Source organism: Colobus angolensis, unplaced genomic scaffold (genome assembly GCF_000951035.1).
Source record: "Colobus angolensis palliatus isolate OR3802 unplaced genomic scaffold, Cang.pa_1.0 Scaffold31, whole genome shotgun sequence".
Lineage (NCBI taxonomy): Eukaryota > Metazoa > Chordata > Mammalia > Primates > Cercopithecidae > Colobus > Colobus angolensis.
The window spans coordinates 5,558,447-5,584,734 of record NW_012116377.1 but is presented as its reverse complement, the minus strand read 5'-3'; the positions used below and the strand labels follow the sequence as shown (position 1 = coordinate 5,584,734).

The window sequence follows — 26,288 nt, the reverse complement described above, 5'->3', positions numbered from 1 at the left end:
ATAATGTTTTATTAACATGTATAAAACCTAGAAAAAACAGGTTATCATTAACTTGTAATTTAGCACTAAACAAAGCATTAGTTTAATTGAACAAACCATATTGAGCAACTCCTGTGTGCCAGATGTCATCACAGACAAGAATACAGAAGTGGCCAGGTATGGTGGCTCAAGCATATAATCCTAGCACTTTGGGAGGCCAGGTCAGGAGGATTGCTTGAGGCCAGGAGTTTGAGATGAACCTGGGCAACACAGTAAGACCCTGTCTCTACAAAAAAAAAAATTAAGTGTGGTGGTGCATGTAGTGGTGCAGCCACAGGGGAGGCTGAGGTCCCAGCCTGGACAACAGAGCAAGACCCTGTCTCTAAAATAAATAAGTAACCATTTTAAAGAATACAGAAGTGATGCAGACAAGTCCTTTACCCGCAGTGTGCTCATCATAGACAGGAGAGGCAAGCATCTGCAAAAGTGAGTGGCAATAGCAGTGCAGCAACCACAGTGTACACAACACAGGCAAGAAAGCAAAGGGATGCGTCAGTGAGGAAGTGATATCTGAGCTGAATTTTGAAGACCCGGTTATATTTTTTCAGGTGGATGGGGGAGATATTTCTGACACAGGTTTACACGTGTAAAGACAGAACAGCATGTTAAAGGCCCATATGCATTAGAACTGTAGTAGTTTGGTACTACTGAAAGATTGAAAAATATAAGGAAGGAAAGTCAGGAGATGAGGCAGGAAAGGTTGGGAGGTGCCAGAATGCCTGAATGAGGGGTAGTGTTGGTGAAAATCAGCCTGGGATGTTTTTTTAATGTAGGGTAATAACTTTATACATGGTGGTGGCCAATGTACAAAAGGGTCCCACCCTTAAAAATGGTTTTGTTTTAAACATTGAAACTGGGACATCATTTTCTGATATCATAATGACGATGTTCCTTGGTTTGCCAACCAAAGTCTGTTGGAAGTTTTTTAAACAGACTGTGGAATTTAGCCCTGTCCAAATAATTTCTCTTGTCTTCAGTTTTTCCTCCATAAAAATCAAGGGTTTCATGTTGATCAACTCTATCATGATTATAAGCTACTCACCATACTGAACTTTTTTTTCCGAGACAGAGTCTTGCTCTGTTGCCCAGGCTGGAGTGCAGTGGCGTGATCTCGGCTCACTGCAACCTCCGCCTCCCAGGTTCAAGCAATTCTCCTGCCTCAGCCTCCTGAGTAGCTGGGACTACAGGCGCACACCCTATGCCCAGCTAGTTTTTGTATTCTTAGTAGAGACGGGGTTTCACCATGTTGGTCAGTCTGGTCTTGAACTCCTGACCTCGTGATCCACTCACCTCAGCCTCTCAAAGTGTATACTGAACATTTTTATGGGAAAAAATACATGCCAGTTTAGGAATGTAGTAACTTCTTTTCCCACTGAAGGAGGATTAGGAATTGTATTTGCCCTTCTCTCTCTTGCAGGCTGATGCCAGGGATATTGAGGCAGAGGGAGGGCTATAACCAGAGTTTCCAAAGCACTCCTCATTCAGACTGGATAAGGAGGTCATAATTTTTTGTTTTTCCAATCACTCATAAATTGGGCTACCTACATTAAAAAGAAAATTCATGATGTATCTATTATCTCTCATTCATATATATATATGTGTGTGTGTGTAAGTCTGATAATGCACACATGGTTTACATGGTTTACAACATTTAGGTTTTTCAAAAGCTGTAAGAGACTCTAATGCAGTTTTAAAATTTTTTTAACTTATACAATATTTAAGATATACAAAGAGACTTTAATAATAATAAAGTATGTCTTGGATACCCACCAAACAGCTGCATAAATTAAACATTTATACAGTTGAAACTCCTTGTCATCCTTCCCTGCTTGCATCCTCCTTTTTCTGCAACTCCTGAAGGGAAACACTGTCTTGAAATTGGGGTTTATAATTACTCTTCATGTTTTTATATTCCACTACAGTTGTACAGATCCTTAAAGAATTTATAATTCCAAACTTACAGAAAAGTTCCAAGAATGGTAGAAAAAACTCCTATAGGACCTATGCCAGATTCACCAAATATTCATACTTACTTTGTCAGAATCGATCATCAGTATTTACTCTACTAGAATATTTAATATTGTTTTGCATATTAGAAACACATCAGTGGTAAGTGGCATGTATATTCTACAGTCCTTTTCACACATTATTATATTTGTGAGATACAGCCACATTGACACATGTAGATCTAGTTCATTCTTTTTTTTTTTTTGCTGTACTGTATTCTCGAGTGAATATACTACAATCTGATCTCCTATTAATGAATGTTTAAGTTATTTCCAAATTTTTGCTATTTCAAACAGTGCTGCTGTGAATTTAAACTAGTGAAACTTCAGCAGAACATGGAGAGTTTCCTAGAAAAGAAGGCATAGTCATATATCAACCATTATTTAGAGAAAGTAGCAACTTAAGCAGTAAAAATAATATAGTAAAGATAATGTAAAGATTATAAAATTAAACACTGTCAAACATTCGTGGCTTAAAGAAATTGACATTTTTGTACCACACTAACATTTACAGTGGTCCACTTCTCAAAACGAAATATAGTGGACAGGAGTATAACTGCTTTTTGGACTTGGAAAGTAATTAGAGTTTATTCTTGTGATTTATATGCATCTTTTCTACTCCATTTTCTCTATATTCTGGGTACTATTATTATGAATGCACCAGTTCAGTCTTCTGTTAATTGAAGCAGTAACTTCCCATTTATGTCACCGAGAACATTTATACAGTATTGTTTTGCTGATGAAAGGAGAATGTACTCTGCCCTCATTACAAGGGAAAGTTACTGTCAGCTCTCTTCACTTAGGAGCTGTGTCTGTACCCAAGCAAGTTTTACCAAGAAAACTTGGTAAAACTTTACTAAGTTTTACCAAGCAAATTTTACCAAGAAAATTGTATATTGTACATGCATGGCCTTACTTAATTCTCCCGAATATTCTTATGAAATTCTCAAAATGAACTTCAGGTGAGAAAACTAGAACATAAAGAGGCAAAGGAACGTGTTCATATTGCTAGATAATGGAGTAAGGATTCATACTCAGGCCTCGGCCACCCAAGCCAGAATCTGTGTTCCTAACCTTTGATTTTACTATGCTATATCACTGGAAACTAACAATAATGTCCATTTATTGATCATTTGGATGCCAAAGACTAACTTAGCTACTTTATTTATGTACATTATTCCCATTTTAAGATGAAGAAGCCAAGGTTGAAGCTAAACTGGGATCCAAACCAGGGCTCTCTCACTTTAAAGCCCCCATGTGCCATGCCAGTGTCTTCTGTGTACCTTATATGTACAAGAAACAGTGCTGAGAATGTTTTCTGAGATGTGGTGGCTAATATCACTGCCCAGGTATTTTTCTGGATTTCCATCAGTAAATTCATTTGGTCTATAAACCCCTAACAATTAGAGTAGCTTTCAGGAGTTGTATAAAACGCAGTTGGAAGGAAGGGATACAACAAATATATATAGGCCAGTTATTTACATTTTAAAATAAATTGTTTTTTGTGATTGTTGTCAAAGCCAATGTTTTTGAGACAGAGAAACTGCATCCAAGCAAAATATTTATTTAAGAAGTTGATTTATGTTTGGGAATCTGGGGATATCCAGATGTTCTTTTTAAAACAGGACATTTCACTTCTCAAAACTCTTCTGCTGGGTTTAAGCAGAGAAGTAGAGAATAGTCACCCCAAAAGGATATTATCTTACTCGTAATCTAGAAATGTATTCACTTTTGACTTTTCCCATCAATGTTATTCTTGCTGCTTGCAACTTACAGCCAAGTTAGAACTGGAAAAGGTGGTAGAGACTTGAGATCCTCTTCTAACATTAAGGTTTCTGACTCCAGGAATGTCCTTCTTTAAAACAAAAGCTAATTTAAATTAACTTCCTTGAAACATCCCATTTCCATGTATCCAGGGAAGGTGAAGATGAGACAGCTAGCTTTAAAAAACAGACCAGTGCTTGTTAAGGTGAAGAGAGATTCAGTCTCTGCCACTATGAACTGGGAAATAATAAAAGCTGAGCAAGGAGGGAGGACAGAGAAATCATATGATTTTAGGCAGTTGAGGGTGATTTAGTTGTGTGTTTTAAATATTGTGATTTTCAGATCAGCTGACATTTGGTAGTGCCTTCCAAAGCCCAGTAGATATGATCTCTGTGTTATCTACTGCTTTGAATTACATGCCCCACATCAAAGTTTGAGCAGAATTTTAGTGGACCTTTTTTTCCATTTTTCCTCTTCTGGGGTATATTGTACAAGGCCCCAGTCATGAATTTATGGACTGACCATTATAACAGTTGGGTGTGTTTTTTGGAGGGGATGCATATAACCTTTGGGGTGATTTTTGCATCTCCTCGGAGAGAATATTAACTGATGCCCCTATATCCTCTGCCTGCAGGTCAACTGCATTTGGTAACTGGAAATGGAATTGCAAAATGTGCCCAATTTATGGCTTCTCTTTCCATAAATGTTGGGAGGGAAGTCTTTGCAGTCCTAGAAAAATCTCTGCTACCGATTAGGAGAATTTGTGACAGCAGTTAATTTGTTACTGTTTACATAATCAAAATTAATATTTTTAGATACAAAAGTAGTTGTCTTAAACTGCTCTGCTTAGAGTGAATAATATTTGTTTATACTTTTTAGAACTAATGCTGCATATCTAAATTATAGAGAATTTTTTCTTAGAAGAAAACTGCCTTTTTTCTTTCCCTTAGAAATGTTTCCTGACATCTCTGTAGCTTCATGAGTAATCAGACATGCAAATAGCCCCTCAGGAATCAAGCTACACTTAAAGAAGACTTAGTTGGAAACTTTGGAGAGTAGATCATGGAATGCAAGACTGAGGGAAAAGAAAAATACCAACATAGCTTGAATTTACTGAACAAAATTAAGAACATGAAAGAATTAGCAGAAATGATTGACGTGGTACTCATAGCAGAAGGAGAGAAATTTCCTTGCCACAGACTGGTCCTGGCTGCATTTAGCCCTTATTTCAAAGCTATGTTCACCTGTGGACTACTTGAATGTAATCAAAGGGAAGTCGTACTTTATGACATCACAGCAGAAAGTGTGTCGGTGTTATTAAATTACATGTACAACGCAGCTTTGGAGATCAATAATGCCAATGTACAGACTGTAGCTATGGCTGCCTATTTTATGCAGATGGAAGAAGTCTTCAGTGTGTGTCAAAAATATATGATGGACCACATGGATGCCTCCAACTGTTTAGGTATCTATTATTTTGCAAAGCAGATTGGAGCTGAAGATTTATCTGATCAATCGAAGAAATATTTATATCAGCACTTTGCCGAGGTCAGCTTACATGAAGAAATACTAGAAATCGAAGTGCACCAATTTTTGACACTTATTAAATCAGATGATCTTAACATATCCAGAGAAGAGAGCATTCTGGACTTAGTTCTGAGATGGGTAAATCATAACAAAGAATTGCGTACAGAGCATCTTGTTGAGCTTTTGAAGCAAGTCAGATTGGAACTTGTAAATCCTTCTTTTTTAAGACAAGCCCTAAGAAGGAACACAATGCTTCTGTGTGATGCAGATTGCGTTGACATAATTCAAAATGCATTCAAAGCCATCAAGACACCCCAACAGCACTCTCTAAATCTGCGCTATGGCATGGAGACTACCAGTCTTCTGCTTTGCATTGGCAACAATTCTTCAGGAATCAGATCAAGACATAGGAGCTATGGGGATGCCAGTTTTTGTTATGATCCTGTATCACGGAAAACCTATTTCATCTCATCTCCCAAGTATGGAGAGGGTTTAGGAACTGTGTGTACTGGTGTTGTCATGGAAAATAATACTATAATTGTGGCTGGAGAAGCAAGTGCCTCTAAACTCTCTAGACAAAAGAATAAGAATGTTGAAATTTATAGGTGTGTATCTAGCAGCAAATTTGCTTAATTATGTTGTTTTGATACTAGCAGCAGTAGAAGAAAGAACTGCAAAAAGTCATCACATCTTAAATTATTTGTAGTCAAAATTACCATATACATCTCCCATAAGGAATAGTATACAGAACATGCTTTTGCGTGTCTGTGTGTGTGTATACATTTATATATATATAATCTATGACTCTAAATATAAATATAGTATATATAAAAATTTATAAATATGTATATTATATAAAAATATAAATGTGGCACATATAACTTTCATAATTAAATCACCAACACTTTAAAATTATTTTTTCTGTTCCTTTAATTGTTAACATATAGTTGAATTTGCATAAGTTAAATGTGTTTGTTATGATCCCATTTTAGTTTTCACTCTTAGCTTTATTTATCCATAATAGGGTTTAATATACTGCTTTGCTTTTAAAGATCTTACTATAACAAGAAGGAAAGTTTATTAACACAGACTCCTTTGAATGTATTTTTTTAGTTCATAGTTTAGAGTAATTAGTAATTTTTTCCTTAACCATAAATTACTAATAATCTGTCAGCTTTCATTCTGCATCCTTAATTTGTGGATTTTGCTTAAATCTCCAACATTGTAAAATGTTTGTAGTCAAAGAATGCTTTAATCCTAGAATTGTAGTAAGAGGAAAGAATGCCTGCTAAGAAGTAGCGTGTCATCTAGATTTTGCTTATGAGAACACATACATTTATTTACTGTTTATTCAGCCAGTATTAAATGAGTATTTGGCAGTTAAATCTAAGTGAGAAAGGTAGAAATATGCACATGGAATACATTCTAGATAGTAAAACTTTCCCCCAATATTTTTCTCCTCTCAGTTCTCTTTTACCAGGGTTTGTTCAGACTTTTCAGTCAGAAAGTAATTCTTAGCAGTGAAGATGGAACAAAAGAGGGAATGAAGAGGTCTAGTATTTTTCTCTCATCTCCTAGCATTACATTATCTGTCTCAAGCCATAGACCTGTCCCTTTTCCACATTCATGCTTTGAAGACATTTCTAGTCTCCCCTAGTAGGAGACAGAATGCAGAGCCCTGGCTGAGTGACCTAGACCTGTGCCCATGGTGACCAAGCATGTCCCTGAGCCACAGGAGCAGCCTTCTTCAGAATTATCAGGGACAGACTACCGAGCCAGGAGAGCAGATCCCCACAGGAAGAGGAAGCCTTGGCTTCCCGATGTGGTTCTCACGGGTCCATGCCACCTGTGTTACACTTGCTCTTGGTTGGGTGCCCTTCTTTCCACCTTAGAACCTCTTGACCCTGTACTTTAGGTTCTTTGCATCTTTTTTTTCTTCCTCCTCAAGATAGTCTACAATTCTGCCATCACATCTTATTTTTAATAAACCTCCAACCCTGTCAAAGTGCCTTTCAGTTTTGGTCCTCAGACATCTTTCCTTTTAACTTGTTGAAAGCCCATTTCCGGCCGGGCGCGGTGGCTCAAACCTGTAATCCCAGCACTTTGGGCTGCCGAGACGGGCGGATCACGAGGTCAGGAGATCGGGGCCATCCTGGCTAACACGGTGAAACCCCGTCTCTACTAAAAAATACAAAAAACTAGCCGGGCGAGGTGGCGGGCGCCTGTAGTCCCAGCTACACGGGGAGGCTGAGGCAGGAGAATGGCGTGAACCCGGGAGGCGGAGCTTGCAGTGAGCTGAGATCCGGCCACTGCACTCCAGCCTGGGCGACAGAGCGAGACTCCGTCTCAAAAAAAAAAAAAAAGCCCATTTCCCTTTCTAACAGCAAATGCCTAACTATACCCCATGTTTTCCTTCCTATTTATCTTGAACTCAACGAGGTTCTCATCACCAACTATTTCCTCCACATTGGTCAGAGTTAGAGTAAAAGTTATTAGTTACTCCCATCATTTCCTCCAATAATGAAATTGTCAGAAGCGTTGCTTTAGGCTTAAATGAGACTTCCAGCTGATGTTCCGTGTAGTTAAAATCTCCTAGCATTACTGGAGGTCACTGTAGTGCCAGTTTTGTGATATGCATAAGAAATTTATCATCCTGTGCTACATCCCTGTTATATTATTTGTGTATCTTATTCTTTTTATCTTCGTCCAGATGTTCTTCAGCTTGCCTCTACTCATAGATTTCCATGCAGATATATTTCTCCTTGACTCAAAAGAGGAAGTAGACTAGTACTCTGGAAGATTATTTCTTTGTAAAAAAGATGTACCTTTCCATCTCCTTCACTTATCTCCATTTGTCTTTAAACTATCAATCTCTATTAGCAATGAAGGCCTTTGTCGCTATTGTTTTCTTTTTTATGTCATATCTACTTAATAGTAAATTTTAGAGTTTTATCTGGGCATTTTCTCTCCCTGTTTTCAGTTCTAAATGTGAAAACAAAAATCAGATTAGGAAGTCACCCAGCAAACATCTACTTCCTAACATTTACGGGGTGTACTTCATTCCTAGCCTATTTTCTTAAACTATGTCTCAGAAAACCCAAACCCATTTTTAAAAGTTCATTTATATATTAATTCAGTTGGCTTTACTTTGGCAGCCCCCACATATATTACAGATACCTATTCCTCCTTTCTATTCTAAAATTCAAACAATTAAAAATAGTGATGAAAATATCACCTGTGATTCTAGAGACTTTGGTTCTCTGCCTAGAATTACACAGAAGACAGCCATCATAAGGTTTGATAAATTTCTGCATTCAGCTGTGACAAGCCAGACATACCCTCTTAGAAAGGAGCATGCCTTCTAACTTTCCTGTCAAGCCTCAAGTAAAGATGTCTCTTTGGGAAAGAACGTTGAGAGTTGGCCTAGACAACTGGGAAAAATTCCTATCATAGAATTAACTGGCAGGTGTTAAATGCAAAATAAGTAGTCTATACTTAAAAATTTTACTCTGTATAAAACACACGTAAGTTCCTAATTCGTTTCCAAACAGCTCAACCTTTTTCTTAATTTCCATGCTTTCCTGTGTGTATGTGTGTGTGTGTGTGTGTTTAATTTTGAATTCCAAACATACTTTCTAGATTTTCTGGGACATTTACTTTCACATATTTTATCCCTCTGTCCCCATGAAGTACTTTTGTCCTTCTCAGACTGTGTATCTTCAATCATGATTGGAGATAAAGACTTACCATTATCATGATGCAACACAAAGGATAGCTACAAACTCATCTACCCAGTGACCATACAATGCCCCATCACACACATAATCAGTTAATGTGTTGGATTCTGGAAGGCATTGAGAGACCATATATACTATTGTCCATAGCTCTTAAGACTCTTCTTAGAGTGATACTCTGGAAGAAATTACTGAAATTGCCACATCTAGTGGATTAAAATAGATGTTAAGTGCCCAGCAGACATCCACAGGTAGGTTTTTATACAGTGCTCTTAACCCAATTGTAAGCCAGCTGGAACTACAACAGTTCTTAAAATTCTACATATTCTAAATCATCCTGAGAGAAATGTATGAACTGAGATGTTTTTAGATTATCTGCCCTAAAACTGTGATTTCTTTAATGTTCGTGTTAAAGTGATATTTCTTGTCCACAGAATAAGGCATTCTTGTATTTTTGCTTACTTTTATGGTAAAATTAGAAATGATTTGCTGAAAAACTTACTATTCATTCTTGATTTTCTTTCCCAGAATTATCAAATGACGGCTACTCCTGGATAGTCTATACTTTTTCTCTATATTTTTCCTAAAACTCTTCAGGTATATGTGGTTAATTATTTTAAAGCACATTTTGTTCATCATTCCTTTAAAAAAAAAAAAAGCAAACCTGTATCACTTTCTTATATTAATGTTTTTTGTCCTCCAATTGGAAGAACCATATCTCATTATTTTTGGTCAGATAATAAATAAGTGTATTTCTTGGGTAAATTGCTTTCATGTTACTTCTAATCCTGGATACTCTTTCTCTCTTTTGCAGGTATCATGATAGAGGAAACCAGTTTTGGGAAAAGTTATGCACAGCTGAATTTCGAGAACTCTATGCTCTGGGCAGTATTCATAATGACCTTTATGTTATAGGAGGACAGATGAAAATTAAAAACCAGTATCTCATTACAAACTGTGTGGATAAGTACTCTGTAGAACGGGACAATTGGAAAAGGGTGTCTCCCCTTCCACTGCAATTGGCATGTCATGCTGTAGTAACAGTGAATAATAAACTTTATGTGATTGGAGGCTGGACCCCTCAGGTTAAGAAATTTCCTGTATACATAATTGGCATGGCAATACTGAGTCTGGCTGCTATGTTAAAAATTGCTGTAGTTGTTGAATACTAAAAGAGTGTGACTTACATTTTGGTAAAGTGCTTTCTGTTTTATAGAATATAACTCAAGGTTTTAAAGTGTTAAAGCAATTTAGGAGAATGGATTTTTAAAGTGTGTTTTCATAGATGTGACTTGATTCAGTATTCATGCTGTGCTCTTCATAATCCTCCCATTCTTGCTAATTATGAAAAACATTTGTGCTGAGGGATTATCTGTAGGGAGCATCTAACTAGGGGGAAGAGAAGCTGGATCCTCATCCAGTTCTGTGTGTCTAATAGCTTTCTGACCTGAGGCAAGTAACTCATAGGCCTTTTCCATATTTAAAATTCTTACCCTAAGTGAGACACCAGAACACCGATCTGTGATGGCACAATCATTTCTATGAAAGCATATTGTGATTGTAACACTTGATATTTTTATTGGGCATCAGTAGGCAGAGAACCCAGAATGCTGTTTCTATTGAAGTCCAGTGAAGTGATGGCAAACCACAATGAAAAGTCAGGGGTGTGTGGCCATAGTGGCCTTCTCCCTCCCTGCTGGATGTCCTCTCCTGGTGCCTTGGCGCACTCTTCTTAGGATCACTTCAGCTGCCTCATGCCCCGACCAACCGGACTTTCTAATAAAAATTAATCTCACTAGCTCATTGGTCATCCTCATGGCATACAGTAAATTTATTTTTGTCTGTATTATTTTTTGTTTCTCCAAATTTGCTTCAGGATAAAACTGATGCTATTTGCATTCATTTCAGAAGCTTGGAATTTGCCATTTATTTACAGTATATGATACTTGTTTTAAAAACTTAAACCTCACATTTAACACATTTAATTTTTTCTGCTGTATGTCAGAAAGTAGTACAGATTTCATCACAGCTAGCAGGAGAAACCTGACAGATTATTTGTAATTAAACTTTTTCAAAATTATCCATTTACATAGTTAATTTTGCATGCATAAGCTCCAAAAACAACTTAGAAGCTTTTCTTTGCATTTCTTTCACTAAAATAGAGATTAAATACTTAAATTAGAAGGAAAATTAAAACCATAAAGTCAACGATTGTTAATTTATAAAGTTTCTGAACAGATAACGTGAACGTTTACCTCATAGAGGAAAGGCTTTGCTACCCAATTGAGTACTTGTATAACAATTGCAAGATCACACAGCGTTGTGCGTGTGTCATGGTGAACATAACTCTTGGTATATTTAAAGTAGTTAACTAAAATTAATTGCATAAGCTTTCATAAGTATGCCAGTTATTTCTTTGTTGAACACTTGTATCACCCAAGAAAACGGCACTCATGAATCCTTAGCTTGAAGTCATATAAAGTTCCACATACATGTATACAAAAGACATCATTTCACCTAACATTTATGAATAGAAAAAGCCACTTCTGTGTAAGAGTAAAATTGTTTAATTTGTACCTTCTCTAGTCATTAAAAATATATAAAATAAGTATGTTAAAATAACTGCAAATAATTTAGATTAGTCCATAAGTCTTGAAAATTGAATTCACACCATTCCTATATAGGCCATAATTATGGTGTAAAAATAATTACGAAGACACTAAAATGTTTTGGCAACTTTGTTTCATATGGATTAGAAAAATATAAAGAAAATGTCTTCTAAATTATTACAATTAGTTTCTCAGAAATACTAAAACCAACAACTATAAAGTTTGGTAAAATAGAATTACACTTTAAATACTATTCAAGAGAGCTTGGTTTTTTTTTTAAGGCTTTGCAGTTGCTTCTTTAAAAAAAAAAGCTGTATTGAATGTCGCACTGCTAAGATCACAGATTGTTTGCTATAACCGAACACCTTTGGCCCATTATTTCAGAATATAAATTCCTCTGATATTGACGGTACACTTATAACCCCTGTCATGGGGTTTGGTGGGTTTGTGAGGATGAGTCACTGCAGTTAACCTCTATTTATCTCTTTGGCTGTCTGCTTTGATTAATTGCATTCATGTACTCACAAAGATCGCTAAATGGTATGTTATTATATTGGCTGTCATATTTCATACAGATGGATCTTCCTGATGAAGAACCTGATCGATTAAGCAACAAACTGTTGCAGTATGACCCCAGCCAAGATCAATGGAGTGTGCGGGCATCCATGAAGTACTCTAAATACCGATTCAGTACAGCTGTAGTCAACAGTGAGATTTATGTTTTGGGTAAGAAGAAGCAGATTGCTAACAGTATAACTACTTTTATTTTCCTCAGCAGTTTGCCTCAGCAAAAATGAAATGTTCTCCTTTGCACTTGTATCCCAGTTCAAATTTATATACAACTAGCTGAACTTCATCTTTTATTTCTTGTTTTCTAGAGCACAGTCAAATAAGATTAAAGGAAGTCCATTGACATTGAGAGCAAAACTATTTTTATGGCATTTATAAGTGCCTTGGAATGTAAAAACAGTAATGATATATCCTTATATATACTACCAAGTAATATACTTTGAAATAGGAATAAGCCTTTGGCCACTTTTAGTCAATGAAATATGGGCTTTGCACCAACTGTGATGGATCTGTGCCATTAGAAGAGAAAGCCACCATAGGTAAGACTGTGCCACAGATTGTGCCAATCCTCATTTTGCCTAATCCATCAAATTTCTAGACAGGTGTTATCAAGCAATTTTCATTTGAATGCACTTTTTTCTTATGTGTGTCTTGTACTTCTTATATGTATGGTCTTGTACTAACTATAACTAGCAAGAATTGGTAAAAGACTTCAGTTTCACTAAGGTGGGTACGATAAAAACAATTCCACAACATCCCCTATGTATCCCCCATCCTTCTCCACTCCTTGATTTTTCCTGTTATGTTAAGTCCCTAGCTCGTTTAAGGACATTCCAACTACCTAACATTATCCTCTATCACCTTCCCTCACCTTCCATAAGTATGGGAAAGAAACACTGAGGCAGGGAGGTTGACTGGACTGATGAAATGATGCCTATGCCAATTCTTTATTTCATCCAATCTGCATTGATGGCTAATGGGAAAAACACAGAAAAGATGATGGATAGCAAAGACATGGCAAGGAAGAAATATGAAATAGGGGATGGAAGCAAACTAAGCATTTAAATAGAAAGTATTATGATGATAATTTTTTTTACTAGAGGGAGGCCATTATCTCTTAGCTGTTTGCACAGCATGAAGCAAAATAATTAATGCACTCAAGAATTAGTAGTTATTTTATGATTTTAAGAACATTATGCAACATAATTTATGACTACCTCAGTTATGAGATTCACTTATAATTAAGTTTCTTCTCTTGATATGTATTTCTTTGTTATAACCATATACTATGTCACAGGCCCAGAAGAGACAATCCCTAACCTATGATAGATCACCTAGGATAGGTGTATCACTCAAGGGGATGAAGGGCCTTTCTACTAAACATATTAAAGTTGGGGGCAGCCAAAAGTGGGATAAAAGTGATATATCAATTGGACCAGAATGAGATTTCCCCCTAATGTGGAGCCACAACTATGCTAGATGTGGAATTTAAATGATAGTATATTGTTTGATAAACTACATGGGAAAGGCACTTGTGGGAACTTACACTTCATGGCATGGACACTGTCCATTGAATGAATGAAAGGAGGTAGATTTAAAAGAACATGTAAGATTTGGGTGGATGAAATCTAGCAAAGAGTACGCTCCAGGAAAGGGTGCAATGAGAAGGGGCCAAAAAGAACAAATAAGGAGAATGAAATAAGCAGTGGTTTGGAGGTGAGGATGAAAGTGGTGAGAGTAGAGGATAAAAAGAGCGTAAATGAGTCCACCAGGGACAGGGAGTTATGAGAGAAAGAGCTGAGTAGTAAACTGAGAAGCAGATTATAGAGGCCTTTGGATGAAGAATTCAGGAAATACTAGTGAACAGTAAGAAACCACACAGAAGCAACATGATTAAAATGTTTTAGAAAACTGGAGAGATAAGCATATAAAGAACACAGCAAAGACAAAAAGAAACTGGAAGTGGAGAGACTAATTAGGAAGGTTTTTACAGTAGCTTACGCTGTAGTTTCTGAATATTCAGAACTGGAGAACAGATTCATGATCACCCCAGTAAGCTTTACCACCCTGTAAGATTCAGCCCAAAAGAGTCAACTTCCTCAACATTTGCTACTTAATTCCCAAATATATTTATAAACTTTGAAATGGAATATAGTTCGGTTGTTTAGGTATTTTTGTAGTAGTCTTAGTTCATATTTAATTTTTCACTGTATATATAATTGGAATTTGGGCAATTATCATATAGAATCCTAAAACCTTATTAGTTTCAGTGACTCATATTATCTTAGCAAAAGCCATCTGCTTTTAGGAATCTATATATACCCCCACTGTGTTTTGGGTCACTGTCAATTAATATAACAATGAGCCCTCTTTCTAATCCCTATAATGGATTTAATTTCTTACTATGTCCTAGAGAGTCTACAGGGTATCTTCCAAAAAGCAGCCACTGAAACCTCCTTCACCAGGAAGGCAGCATGGTAAAGTAGGGAAGGCACTAGCTTTGGATTTGAGTGTGTTTGGATTGAAATCCTGATGTACCACCTATATGTTCTTGGTCTGGTAAATATTTTTATGTTGTTGTTGCTAATATTAAAATGGGAATGCCTACCTCTTTCGAGATATTAAGATAATATACATATAATTCCTACAATATAAGTGTTCAGATATTGTAACTTCTGTTTATTGAGCCCCTTTGTTACAGACACTTTGCTAACTAAATTCTTTGCTTAAAGTTTCACTTAATAGTCATAAAAGCAGATAAATTATTAACTGATTTGTATAGCTGGCTAGATATCTAGACTCATCCTCCGACTGAAAAAAACCTAAAAACGTTGTAAAGCATATCTTTAGAAACCTTTTAAGAGCTGACGTGCCAGTAAGAATTTAGCAGACCAAAAACCAAATGAAAGCAGATTTCCAACTATGAAAAACTGAAAAAGTCAACATTCTATACTTAAAAATAAAATAAAACCAGGCATATTTGTCAAAAACAACCATTTTAGATTTCTAGAAATCAATCATAAGTAACAAATTGAGAAGAGTTTCTTTGTTTAAAAACAATACTGAGCTTGAAGTAAGACTTCAGGCAGTCTGTAGCATTCTCTCGTGAGGCTCTATTCCTTACCCCAGCTCATTCAACATGATAATACTGCTATAGTGGGGCTGGCTACAAAAACTAGCAGCTTTTTTTTGCCAAACGGAGCTGACATGTTTGTGAGTAGAGGGTGGAAAACCCACACTCACAATGGAAAATAGGAAAAGCCTAGAGTTCTCCTAGGCTGAGGTCTCAGTCCTGGTTGGTACAACAGCAGACAAAAGAACTGGCCAGAAATTTAACAGGACGATCCTGGAAATCACAAAGTCACAGAGAGACTTGATAAACTCATCCCCTGGAGGCCAAGAAAGCTGCATAGACATGCAGCCCCATAGAGAGCCCAAGCTCTCCACACATTCCTAGATGACTGGTAGGTTGAGCACATGTACAGAGCAGATCCAAGAGGACCAGGCAGAAAGTGAGAGTCATAGCAGACTTGGAAACTATCTGAACTTTTAAGGTACTCCCATGCAGATCCACCAGGAGACAGTGGAAGCCTTATTGGTGTTTGACTACAACCACCAGTCATTGACAGAGACTAAGCTATGCAGAAATAAGGGTAACTCATAGGCTAAAATATAAAAATGTGTAAGATTTCCCCTCTGAAAACAGAGGGGAAACCGCAGCAAATAGTAGAAGAGGCATATTCAGTTTAGGTAAATTACTTAAAAACAAAAGGCAGTCAAAAAAACAGAAAAGAAAGAAACCTTCAAAGAAAAAAAAAGAAAATCAGGATAAAAAGTTGCTACAATATATTATCCATAATGTCCAGTACCAATGAAAAATTACAACACATGCAAAGGAAAAGAAACAGAAAAGCATAACCCATTTGGGGGTGGGGGTGGTGCAGAAGTATTCAATAAAAGTTGTCTCTGAGTGAGCCTGGATGTTGGATTTAGGAGGCAAAGTCTTCAAAGTGACTATCAAATATATGTTCAAAGAATTAATGGAAACCAATTTTAAAGAATTAAAGGAAAATATGACAATGAGTCCACTATGATCTTGATAAAGAATAGAAATTATCTAAAAGAACCAATGAAAATTTTAAACTTGTAAAGTACAATAAACCAAATAAAAGTGCACTGAAGGGGCTCAGTAGCACATTTGAGATGTTAGAACAAAGAATCAATGAACTTGAAATCTATAGAGATTATATAATCTGAAGGAGAGAGAAAAAATTGGAGAAAAATTAGCAGGGCTCAGAGTCAGGTGGAATAATATCAAACCTATGAACAGATGTTTAATGGGAATCCCAAAAGGAAATGAGAGAGAGAAGTAATAGTCAAAATTTTCTGAAATTTGATGGGAAAACATTAATCTACAGATCCAAGAAGTTTATCAGACCTCATGTAGGATAAATTCCCAGAGATCCTCATGTAAATACATAATAGAAGAACTACTAAAGACAGAAAATTCTTAAAAGCAGCAAGATAAAAATGCCATATCATGTAGAAGGAAACAAGAGTATACTTAACAGATGAGACTTACCAGAAACTTAGAGGCGAGTAGGCAGTGGAATATTATATTCAAAGTGTTACAAGAAAAAAATAATCAATCAAGAATTCTGTATCCAGCGAAACTGTGCTTCAAAACTTAAGGTGAAACAGACATCCCCAGATGAATAAAGATGGAGATAATATGTGGCTAGCAGACTTACAAGAAATACTAAAGGAACACTAAAATCCTTCAGACTGAAAGGAGGTGATGCTAGACAGTAACCTGTGTCCACAGGAAGAAATGAATAGCACAAGAAATGGTAAATATATAAGGAAATACAAAGGGCTGCATAATACATGTTTTTCTTTTTTCTTCTCTTAGTTTCTTTAAAAGATATAAAAGAATACAGATGCTCCTCAACTTACAGAGGCATTACGTTCCAATAAACCCATCATAGGTTGAAAATATAGAAAGTAAAAACTGTATTTTATGCCCTGATAAGCCCATCATGAAGTTGAAAAATCTTAAGTCAAACCATCATAAGTTGGGGACCATCTGTAAAGCAGCAATTGTGATACTATATAGTTGGGTTTTTCACATATGCAGCTGTAATATATATGACAATATCAGAGAGTAGAGGAGGAGAAAATGGGGTTACTTTGGAACAAAGTTGCTGTTTGTAATGAAACCAACTCAGTATTAACCTAAAATATAGGATGATAAAGTAAAACACACATTAGAATTTCTACAGCAACCACTGAAATTTTAAAAAGTAGTTTAAAAGTCAACTAAAGAAGCCAGGCACAGTGGCATGCACCTGTAATCCCAGCTACTTGGAAGGCTGAGGTGGGAGGATCACTTGAGCCCAAGAGTTCAAGACCAGCCTGGGCCATATAGTGAGCCCTCTGCTCAAAGAAAGCTGCAAAAGAAAATGGTACACTTAAAAATGTGTTAAATACAAGAGAAGGCAGCAAAGGAGGAACAGAGAAAAAGAGTTTCAAGAAGTAGAAAATAAATAGCAAAATGGCAGATGTATAGCCAGTCATTATCAAAAATTACATGAAATGGACCAAACACCCTAATCAAAAGGCAGAGATTTTCATACTGAATAAGAAATTAAGACCAAATATATGCCTCTATAAAAGACACATTTTGCATTCAAATACACAAATATTTACTATCATTTTACAATAGAGAAAGACATAAAATGCAAAAAGTAATATTAAGAGAGGTGCAGTGACTATATCATCAGACAAAATAGAGTAGAACTTTTACTACAGACAAACAGAAAAATTTCATGATAATAAAATTGTCAATAATATCAGGAAACTATATCAATTATAAATGTGTCATACCCAAAAAGAGAGACCTAAAATACATGAAGCAAAACCTGAGATGAAGTGATGAAGCTGTGCACGGTGGCTCATGCCTGTAATCTCAGCACTTTAAGAGGCCGACGTAGGCAGATCACTTGACGTCAGAAGTTCAAGACCAGCCTGGGCAATGTGGTGAAACCCCATCTCTATGAAAAATGCAAAAATTAGCCGGGTATGGTGGCATATGCCTATAGTCCCAGCCACTTGGGAGGGTGAGGCAGGAGAATCGCTTGAATCCCGGAGGCAGAAGTTGCAGTGAGCTGAGATCATGCCACTGCACTCCAGCCTGAGCGACAGAGCAAGACTCTGCCCAGGAGTCCAGGGGGAAAAAAAAAAAAAAATGGGATGAGAAATAATCAAACAATCATCAATGGAGATTTATACCATTATCAAGAATTGATAGGATTAGACAGAGTATTAGCAAGGTTTCAGAAGATTTAAAAAACATTATCAACCAACTTTAGTTACCTTAACTGGCTTGTGCTGACGGCTGCATAGCTTTGTAAATATACTAAAAATCACTAAATTGTACACACAATGGGTGTATAATGTGGTGTCTAAGTTGTCTCAATAAGTAAATGTGCACGGCACCCAATCACTTATCAAGCCTGGAAAATTGTAAGCTTTAGTTTCCCAGGCTTGTAGCTTACCAAAATTACTCGAGGTGGGAAATCTAATTAGAGTTACTATGCACATAAAGCTGATACTTCAAAGAGCTATAGCCTCTGTGTAACCATATTCTAGAAGTAAACCTGCCTTACATCTCTCATCTCAGAGGACTTCAAAGAAACATCTTGGCACTGAGAAACTTACTGATGAAAGGCTCATACACCCTTGAGAAGTAATAATCATAAATAAGCTCTTGAGTGGAATTTCAACCCAAATTCGCATACCCAAGTGGGAAAAAAAAAAAGACAAAGCTTGAATCATGAATTTAGTATAAGATGCCTCAGACTGATAGTGTACTCAGGTACCTGGAAAAAACAAATTCACATTCTCTCAAGAAATGTGTCTTTATCCTAGACCTCAAAAATCCCCCACAGATAATTTTCCAAGGAAAACAAGCATTCCACAGTTAATGAAGCAAGACACCTTGAGCAAGAACCGATGGAAATAATGGCCAGTAGAAAAAACAAGCAACAACAACAAAAAACCAGTGGAGACCTCACATACTGGAAGTATCAGACAAATAGTGTGCTTACTCTGTTTAAAGCAATAAAAGATAAAATTTACAATATCATCAGGAAATAGAAAATGATAGAGAATGATAAAAAATGTTTGGGTAAGAAGTGACTTTATAACTCAAGGAATGTAAAAATATATAACAATATTAAAACCCAATGGGTATATTTGAGAGCAGATCACACATATATAAAGAGAAAATTAGTGAATAGAAGAGAGTTCTGAAAATTAGTGAATAGAAGAGAGTTCTCAAGAATTTGCCCAGAGTATATCATAAAGATTTTTTTTTAAATAGAAGAAAAGTTAAGATAGATGGGTAATAGAGTGAGAGGATTAATAATGTTTAACAAAGTTCTATGAGGAGAGGAAAAAGAAAACAGGACAAAGGCAATATTTGAAGAAAAATGGGTGAGGATTTTCTAAAACCAGTGAAAGGCACTAATGCACACAAACAAACAAAAATAATGAATGCCAAGCACAACAAACAAGAAATGTATACATACATTTGTAGTTACCATGAAACTGAAAAACACCAATGAAAAGAGAGTATCTTAAAAGCAGATTAAGAAAACAGACTGATTACTTTTAAGAAGTGACAGATTGACATCTGACTTATCAACAGAATAATGGAATCCAAAAGACAGTCAAATTACATGTTTAATGTGCTAGCAGAAAATAAATGCTAAAGTAGAATTCTATACCTAATGAGACGGTCTTTCAAGAAAATGGATGAAACAAAGACATTTTCAGATGAGGTAAAACTGAAAGCACACCACCAGCAGACCACCATAAGCAGGTAAAACTGAAAGCAGACCACCATAAAGGAATTTTAAAGTATGTTTTTAAGCAAAAATTGTGATCCCAGATTGAAGGTCTAAAATGCAAGATGAAATGAAGAGCTAAGAATGTGGTAAACATATGGGTAAATGGAAACATTTCACACTTAAATATTTAAGATAGACTTTTAATATCAGTTATAAATATTAAATTGACTTATAAAATAATAATAGTTTTTAAACAGTGATAAAATAGTAGTAAAATAAATGAAATCAAAATTATAACAACAAGTTGGGACAGAGGTGAGTGGAGTGAAAGTGTCCTAAGATCCCCTTATTATCCAGAAGGAGGACCAAGGAAGGGATTAAATTTGCAACATTTGATGCAGACATTAAGTATGCATGTTAAATTTCTAGGCTTACCACTAAGAGAATACAGAGTATACAATTTTAAACTAACAAATGGGAAAAATAGAATTAAAAATCAATGCAAAAGAATGCAATAAATAAGAAAGAAGAAATAGAATAAACAAGACAACTGCTAATATGAACTAAAAAGCTGGATATTAGATGAAATGTATCAACAATTATATTAAATGAAAATGCACTAAATGCTTCAGTTAAAAGACAAAGATTATCAGTCTGTTGAAAAGAAAACCAACCGTATTCTGTTTAAAATATGACTTGATTGAAAAATACATTTTGGGTAAATTCTAACTAAAACAAAGCTGGTATAGCTGTTTGTTAATATTAGCCAAAATATACTTTAAAGCAAAATCAATTAATAGAGTTTCTGGCTCCACGTAAAATGGAGTAAGCACACTTCACGTTCTCTCCCACTGAATACAACTATAAAACATGGACAGAATGCATGGAAAAGGTATTTGAAGACTCTGTAAACAGAAGTAGGTGCATCAAGAAAGAACACCAGAATTTTAAGTACTACCACCATATGACTTACTATGTTTTCTCCTCTGATAGCCCCTAGCCTGAAGTCAATGCAGCTAGAAACCCAGAAGTGGGCATTATTCATAGATAGAGCTCCAAGAAAATCTGTCTAGCTTCGGCATGAGTTACTGAAAAGAGAGGTTATAATTATCAGAATGTAGATATCCCTTCACTTTTTTCTCTCTGTACTCTTACATCTCAATACCTAGACAATCCCATGGCAATGATGACCAGCAAGAGCCAAAATTCAAAGGGAGAAGAAACTTCCTCTCCATTTAGTCAAGCTGCAGTTCCAAGTGGGTGTGGTCAACCCACATTGCTTTCCCCTTTTCCTTTCTCCCTTGTCCTGTCACTTGAGCCCAACAAGAGTTCAAATACGGAAATGTGTGGCAGAGAGGGGTAACTAGAACCTCAAGTTTCTAGCCAGAGAACCAAAAAAGGGAACATCTGGGAACTAAAAGTACCAGGGAGATCTCAGGGAGGGTTTTTCAATGTATTTTGGTGTAATCTATGAGACATATGTTTACATAGCATGCAAGAGGGAGGGTAAGTGGAACTATAAGGTGAAGATTCCAACATTCCAGTTACTGTGATAAAACACTGATACTAAGTAGACTATGAAATAAGTACATATTTTGTAATCCCAAAAGAAACACTACTTAAGGAGATATAGTAAAAATCACAATAAATGCATTGAGATGGAAGACTGAAAAATGTTTAAATAATTTAAAAGAGATCAGACAAGGTGAAAAAAAATACCACAGAGAGAAAAAACAAAACAAGCAATAAATCAGTAGATCTAAATCTAGCCACAAAAATAATTACCTTAAATGCAGATGTTCTAATGATATCAATTAGAAGACAGAAATGGTCAGAATGGCTTACAAATAAAATGACCTAAAAATATTCTGTGTACATGAAACACACTTCAACTATAATGATATAGGTAGTTTAAGAGTAAAAGGCTGGAAAATGTATGCCATGCAAACACTGATCGAAAGAAAGCTGGAGTGGCTTTGTGAAGATCAAATCAAGTAGACTTCAGCAGAAAGAAAGCTACCAGAGATACAGAAGGACATTACATAATGATAAAATGATTGATTCACTAAGAAGACATAACAATACTAAATGTGTATGTACCTAACAACAGAACCTCAAATTACATGCAGTGAAATCTGAAAGGAGAAATAGACAACTCCACAATTATAATTGAAGATTTCAGCACTCCTCTCTCAGTAATAAATAGAATCAGTAGATAGAAAAACAACAAGTACCTGTATATAGAAAGAGCTCAATAACACCATCAACCAACTGGATCTAACTGACATTTATTGCCCACTCCACCCAGAAAGAGCACATGGAATGTTCACCAAGATAGATCATATCCTGAGTCATAAAACAAACCTTAACAAAATTTAAGGAAGTAAAATCATACAAAGCATATCCTCTGACCACAGTGGAACATAAGGATAACTGAATAGTCTGCAAACACTTGAAAACTGAGCAACACATTTCTAAATAATCCATGGATCAAAGAGGAAATCTCAAGAGAAATTCAAAAATATGTTAAGCTGAATGAAAATGGAAACACAACATATCAAAGTTTGAAGAGTGCTGCTAAAGCAGTGTTTAGAAGGAATTTATAGCATTAAGTGTTTGTATTAGATAAGAAGAAAGTTCTCACATCTATAGTCTAAGCCCCTGCTTTTAAAAACTAGAAAAAGAATGACACAAATCAAGTGAAGAAAGTAAATAAAGATAGGAGCAGGAAACAGGGCAATTAGAGGCTGAAAAAATAAGGAAAATCAATGAAACCAAGCTGTTTCTTTGAAAAAGGCAATAGGGTTGGTAAACTCTAGCAAGACTAACCAATAAAAAGAGGAACAAGGTACAGATTACCAATATTAGAAATGAAAAAGGAGATATTACTACAGTCTCTGTAATTATTAAAAGGATAATAGGGCAGTGCTACAAACAACTCTACGGAAATACATTTGACAACTTAGATGAAATGGATCAATTCTTTGAAAACCACAAACTACTAAAAGCCACCCAAGATAAAAGAGATAACCCCAAAATGATTAAATACATTGAATTCTTAGTTTGAAACATTTCAAAAAAAATAAATACCTAGGTCCAAATGGTTTCACTGGTGAATTTAACCAAGCATTTAAAAATAACAGAAATTCTGCTACCTCTTTTAGAACATAGAAGAGGGAACACTTCCCACTTCATTTTATAGGCCAGCATTACCTGATACCAAACCAGACAAGACAGTACAGAAAAAGAAAACTACAGATCAATATCTCTCATAAACACAAACACACAAATCCTCAACAAAATATTAGAAAGTTCAACACAGCAATATATGTAAAGAACACACTGTGCCAAATGGGTTTTTTCCCGAGAATGCAAGATTGGTTCAATATTCAGAAATCAATCAATATGATCTACCATATCATAGTCTGCAGAAGAAAAGCCACATAATCATATCAATTGATGCCTAAAAATCATTTGAAAGAGTATAACATTTGTTCATGATGAAAAATTCTCAGCAAACTGAGAAGAGAATTTCCTCAACCTCTCAATCTGATAAAGGACACCTATGAAAAATCTACAGGTAACATCATTCTAATTTTTTATTATTTTTATTTTTTGAGATGGAGTCTCACTCTGTTGTCTGGGCTAGAGTGCAGTGGTGTGATCTCAGCTCACTGCAACCTCCATCTCCCAGATGGAATCTTTCAGATTCAAGCAATTCTCCTCCTCAGCCTCCCAAGTAGCTGGGGTTACAGTCACCTGCCATCACACCCAGCTCATTTTTGTATTCTTAGTAGAGACGGGGTTTCACCATGTTGGCCAGGCTGGTCTTGAACTCCTGATCTGAAGTGATACAACCACCTCAACCTCCCGAAGTACTGGGATTACAGGCCATCATGCCCGGCCAATATCATTTTTAATGGCAAATTTATATGCTTTCCCCCTAAGTTCATGAAAAAGGCAAGAATACACTTACGACTATTATTCAACATCATAGTGGAAGTCTTAGTACAATAAAGAAAGATAAAGTTTTGCAGAAGGGAAGAAATGAACCTGTCCCTATTTCCAAATGACATGATCATCTATGTAGAAAACCTCAAAGGGCCTATTTTTTAAATTTCTAGAACTAACAAAGGGGCTTAGTGTAGTCAGCAGATACAAAAGGTCAATCATTTACTTTTTTAAAATGTATGTATTTAAGGCATACAACATATTTTGATATACATAGTGAGAAGATTACTATAATCAAGCTAATTAACATATCTGTCTCCTCACATAGTTACCTTTTATGTGTATGTGGGAGTACCTGATATCTACTCTTAGCAAATTTTCAGAATATGGTACAGTATTAACTGTAGTCATCACATCATGCTGTACTATGGATCTCTAGGCTTATTAATTCTACATATATTCCACATATAGCTGAGCTCATGCAATATTTTTCTGTGTCTGGCTTATTTCACTTAGTGTAATGTGTAGTTTATCCATGTTGTTACAAATGGCACGCTCTCATTTTTTAAGGCTGAATAATATTTCATTTCTTTATTCAGTCATCCATTAATGGACATTTAGATTGTTTCTGTATCTTGACTATTGTGAATGCTGCAACGAAGATGAGAGTGCATATATCTCTTAGTCCATCTTGTGTTGCTGTAACAGAATACCAGAGACTGGGTAATGTATGAGGAAAAGAGGTTTATTTAACTCATGGTTCTGCAGACCAGGAAGTTCAAGGACATGACCTTGGCTTCTGGCAAGGGCTTTCTTGCTGTACCATAACATGGCAAAGAAGGTCAAAGAGGAAGCTGACCTGTGTGACAGAACCCAGGGGCATCCTGGCTTTATAACAACAGACTCTTGCACGAACTAATTTATTCTCATGAGAACTAATCCAGTCTGCCCAGAGAGAGAACTCACCACTTGGCTTTTACTGTGTTGGGGAAATGGTCTCCTCTACATTTTATTCTATTTTATTTTATTTTTTGTTATTTATTTTATTTTATTTTTTGAGGGCCGGGCGCGGTGGCTCAAGCCTGTAATCCCAACACTTTGGGAGGCCGAGACGGGCGGATCACGAGGTCAGGAGATCGAGACCATCCTGGCTAACACGGTGAAACCCCGTCTCTACTAAAAAATACAAAAACTAGCCGGGCGTGGTGGCCGGCGCCTGTAGTCCCAGCTACTCGGGAGGCTGAGGCAGGAGAATGGCGTGAACCCGGGAGGCGGAGCTTGCAGTGAGCTGAGATCCGGCCACTGTACTCCAGCCTGGGTGACAGCGAGACTCTGTCTCCAAAAAAATAAAAAATAAAAAAAAATAAATGTCAACTATTGTTAAGAGATAAGACCACACTCAGTATATGAAACCACGAAAGCTGAATTTATTGATTACTTAGTGTAGGAATGGTTACTTGGTGAGAGATACTGTCATTGAACAAAGCAAACTGATGATTTTATATAGGATTGTGGGCAGGAGTTGAGTCTGGTTTAGTGTTGGTTACAAAGGCAAGAGTAGATTGCTGTTCCTCAGAAGTGTGGATTATGTTTGTTCATTACTGAGGCAGGACGGGGTCAGGTCAGCCTTAGAAGAGGACTCAGTGGAGTGAGTCAGCCTCTGATTGACTGCCTTCCAGAGTGTGAGTCTGTCTCTGACTGGTTGATTCCAGAGTCATGGTCACTGAAGCAAGCTGTCATTGATTGATTAATCAGGTTGAAACCACTTCTGATGTTGACTTGTCATGGCTCGGGAACAATTAGTCTTTTCCCAGGAGCATGGGACTTTTCTGTATCCCACACCCCTCCCTTTCTCATCTTCAATCAGCCAAAGCAGCAAGACAGACCATCAGGGATTGTCCCCGTATTCACCACCATTGTTAATTTTGTCTTTAAATTATTCGTTGAAACATTTCTTAGGACAGTGGCTCTGTGGATTTAAGACTCTGGATAAACATATCAGACTGTGCAACAAAGTATAACAAAGGTATTGCAAGAAGGGATTAGAGGGCAATCTAAAGGCATGATCTAGATTTTCCAAGGTCTGACATATTCTTAAGTAGATAAGCTACCTTGACAGTTTGAGTTCTGAGTAGTACAAACACTGTCTTCCTGGCTTTGTTGGAAAATGAAATATTCTATATAGTTACATTTTCCCAACAATTCATGCCAGCCCCTTTAAGTGGCTAAATATGA

General features: G+C 36.3%; 1 protein-coding gene across 1 annotated transcript in view; it reads left to right on the top strand.

Annotated features, from left to right (window-relative positions):
• KBTBD12 (kelch repeat and BTB (POZ) domain containing 12) overlaps positions 1-26,288 on the top strand; it is a 69,927-nt gene that overhangs the window by 2,591 nt on the left and 41,048 nt on the right. Inside the window, exons 2-4 of the mRNA XM_011950729.1 lie at positions 4,760-5,941; positions 9,885-10,155; positions 12,255-12,405. Of these exons, the coding sequence (XP_011806119.1) occupies positions 4,872-5,941; positions 9,885-10,155; positions 12,255-12,405 (1,492 nt within the window). The 5' untranslated portion in view covers positions 4,760-4,871. The remainder of the gene's footprint in view (positions 1-4,759; positions 5,942-9,884; positions 10,156-12,254; positions 12,406-26,288) is intronic.